This window comes from Montipora foliosa, chromosome 9, assembly GCF_036669935.1.
Source record: "Montipora foliosa isolate CH-2021 chromosome 9, ASM3666993v2, whole genome shotgun sequence".
NCBI lineage: Eukaryota > Metazoa > Cnidaria > Anthozoa > Scleractinia > Acroporidae > Montipora > Montipora foliosa.
Window position 1 is genome coordinate 1,977,558 of NC_090877.1, and position 3,494 is coordinate 1,981,051.

At 40.4% G+C, this 3,494-nt stretch overlaps 1 protein-coding gene across 1 annotated transcript in view; it reads left to right on the forward strand.

Moving 5' to 3' along the window:
* Positions 1-3,333, forward strand: part of LOC137970532 (ribosomal L1 domain-containing protein 1-like) — a 7,343-nt gene extending 4,010 nt beyond the window's left edge. The window contains exons 5-6 of the mRNA XM_068817050.1: positions 857-955; positions 3,249-3,333. Of these exons, the coding sequence (XP_068673151.1) occupies positions 857-955; positions 3,249-3,333 (184 nt within the window). The remainder of the gene's footprint in view (positions 1-856; positions 956-3,248) is intronic.
* Positions 3,334-3,494: the final 161 nt, after the last annotated feature.

Below are 3,494 nucleotides of genomic sequence, written 5' to 3' on the forward strand. Positions count from 1 at the left end.
GGAGCTGAGGCTTTTGAGTTGGCCACTGCATATTGGAGGTGATTACAAGGTCTAAGTTTAGTTTGTTTTCATTAATTTGTTCCTAATTTACAAAAAGTAAGCAACAAATTTAATGAAATAAGGATTAAAAAATAAAAAAAAAACCAGGTATACATGAAGGATGCGATGTAAACTGCATAAGTATATTAAAAAGTCTGTATGCATTATATGTTCAAAGAAAGGCTTCTCAATTTGCGGAGGAGTTTTGCTCAGCTAGATGAGCTTGAGACTTGCAGATTTTATTTATTATGCTGAAGTTACATGTATGGTGTGAACTTTTGCATGTTTCCTTTTCCAGTACCATAAAAAAAAAAAAGAATTGATGTGGGATTAACCTAGGGACTTTTCATGGTCAATGTGTGTAGCACTTTGTGTGGCACTTTGCCAGACTGCTTTTGTGGCACAAATGGTAGCCGTGCAGCTTAACAAGTAGTTTACACAGGTGCCCCCAGCACGGTATCTGTGAGAGACCACCACACCGGGAATACATCCCGTACTCTTCTCGAACAATGTGTGGATTCTTTTACGTCCCATGCAAATGATGTGAGATGGAGACTATGTGTCTATCATCCTTTTCCGAGAAGACTAGAAAGTCTAACCATTTGCAGATGTTTATCGTCCTTATCCGAGAAGACTAGAAAGTCTAACCATTTGCAGATGTCATTGCAAAGGCAGCACTCTCTCCTCGGTTATTTTAAGACCCTGAGTGTTGATCCAACTGGAGTTTTGATCCGCAACCTCCCGCTCAGTAGTCTGATTCTCAACCAACGGAGCCATGTGTGTTGCGTTAAATTTAACTGAATAACTTTTTTTGCAGGTTACCAGTTCCCGTTGATTTAAAGAAAACCAACTTAAAGAAGGAAATAGCAAAGGTTCTTCAGTGTTCTCTCTTGAGCTTCGGTTTTGGGCCTTGCAGGTGAGAAAATTCTTAACGAACGAAGAGAAGGAACTAGCAGGGGTTTCAATAACTTGTGAAATAGCCGTCCATGATAGCCCATTGAAGGAGGCATTTTGACAAGTTTATGGTAGCATTTTTAGGGGAAATCAAGGCAAACTAGCCGGCGGTGTGAGGCAAAGCAGGCGGCGGTATAACGCCGGTAACCGGCTTCTATTGAAACCCCTGAACTAGCAAGCAAATGTTCAGTGTAACTTCTCTTTTGAGCTTTCAGTGGTGATAGGCCTTGCAGGTGAAAGATTCTCCCTACAATTTCTCACCCTTCTTGGGCATTGTCTCCTCAGTTTAAATTCTTCATTCCAGTTGAACCCCGTTATTTCGAACTGGGGTATTTCGAATTCCACGCTATTTCCTTTTCATTTGCCCTGGTTTTGCCCCTTTTTTTGAGTAGTTTTAATTTACTTCCGAATTCCCCGCTTATCGATCTAGTTTTTTTCCTATGTACTTAATGCTACCCTTTAATTTCGAAGGGCCCCTGTAATAATAATGATAAAAAATCACTTCCTTCTTTCTTCATATTTTGAAAGTGTGTTAGCTTAACACCTGACTGGCAAAATTTTGAGCTTTGATTTTTATTCAAAGGCCGTTTACGTTGCCGTATAAGTTTTGGATTTCACGGTCCGCCATTACTCGCGTTCAAAACTAACCCATTGGACCTCAGAGGGTTGGATCCAGGAAAAGTGACGTCAAAGGCTCACTGGCTTAAAATTTCAGCGTGTGTGAAATGCAGCTTATTACATACACAAACGCGAGTTTTAAAAGTCTGAAAGCCCAAAACTCCCGTTTTGCATATTAATTCTGTGGCGTACACACGCATTGCATTCTAAAACTTGCGAGCCTTTGACGTCCCATTTTCTCCTCGATCCAGCTCTCTCAAGATCTTAAAGTTAGTAATGGCAGACCACCAGATAGGAAAATTCCAGTTAAAATAAACAGGTGTCTTTTTGAAATCAAGTCTTAAAGCTTTGGTCGCTTGGTGTTTAGGTAACATAGTTTTGAAATGCAAAGAACAATAAGAATTGATTTTTTGGTCACAGGGGTACTTAAATTAAGAAGGTGGTTGAATAACTTCGGACACTGTTAGAGCACACTGTGACATTAGAATAGGTCTTTGTCCACTGCGCACAATTCGAATTACACAATCTGCCAGCCCCGTAAATAAACCACAATTATAGGAAGATTTCCGAAAAAAAATATTTCTGGCGGGAAATACTGTGGATATAGAATTCCTCTGTATACTTCTAGATTTGTAGATAAAGTTACCGTCCTTGTTCTAATAGAAATATCGGAAGTATCGTGAAATTTTTAGTTAAGAGGGCAAAAGCCTTCCAGCATCACGATATCTTTCGTGCTGAACCGGTTATCTCGAACCCCCGCCTATTCGAACTATTTTCTCGTAACCAGCTTGCAACTTCGAAATAACGGGGCTCAACTGTACTTCCAATTCTGTTCGTTTGGATACAGAGAATTTTTACATATAAAGGAAACCCAGATTAGTTTCGGTCCTTTGTGGGGGCCCATAAGTGGTTTGGAATGTTATCTCTTCTGAGGACCTGAATATCACACAGGGTCCACCACGAACTTGTCATAAGCTGAAGGGTGTATTAGCAAGTTCCTTAAGTTTTCAAAAGTCCCAGAATTTTGCAAGAAATTATAAGCAAAACTAGTCAAACCCTATATGACGCTAGAAAACACAGGTTTAAGCAAGGTCAAATTTTAGGGTGGATGGACCTTTAATTGACAAAGAAACTTCATGTTTCTATTCCCTTTTTGTTTGTCGAAAGCTTGAACTATCCACAGTTCAACCGCGCTCAGAGGTTCTCTTCTGGCAAGAAGAGGAAACTTCGAAACGAGCTTGTTCCCACTCCAAAATATCAACACAAAGTGGTTTGAAAAATCTGTAGTCATACTATTAATTATGTCTTTACTCAATTGTCTAGAGCGGTTTTCGATTAAGTGTCGAAAGTAATTTGCGTTTGCTTTGGTTCTGCATTGCTACGCAGTGTGACTGGTTAGCAAAACTCGCGCCACTTTCTCAACCAATGGAAATCTAAACCAAAACCAATCGAGTTGGTTGCACGCGTTTTCCCGCGCCTCGGTTACATGTATTTGCTTCGAATTCTGATTGGCTCATTGCGCTGCATGTTTACTTCCGTTGTGATTGGCCAGAGTGATTTACTTTGGTTTGGCTTTACGACACTCAATCGAAAAGAGCTCTATCACCTAGTAAGTGTTTTGCACTTTTCCCTTTCAGTTCAATCAAGGTGTCTCAACGGGACAGACGAGCTGAACAAGCCGTGGGAAAAACGTCATTGGCGCAGTGCGCTGAAATAGATTAAGATAGTGCCTAGAGGCTGGAAGTAACATTAAGTTCCCTTGAATCTCAAAACTACCGCCTCCATCTCGCTGCCAATATACACCCCACTGCCTGAAAAATCTCTTCGACTTTGAAACCTCAGAACCACTGAAGAAAAAAAGAAAAGATCTCTAACAAGTAAAA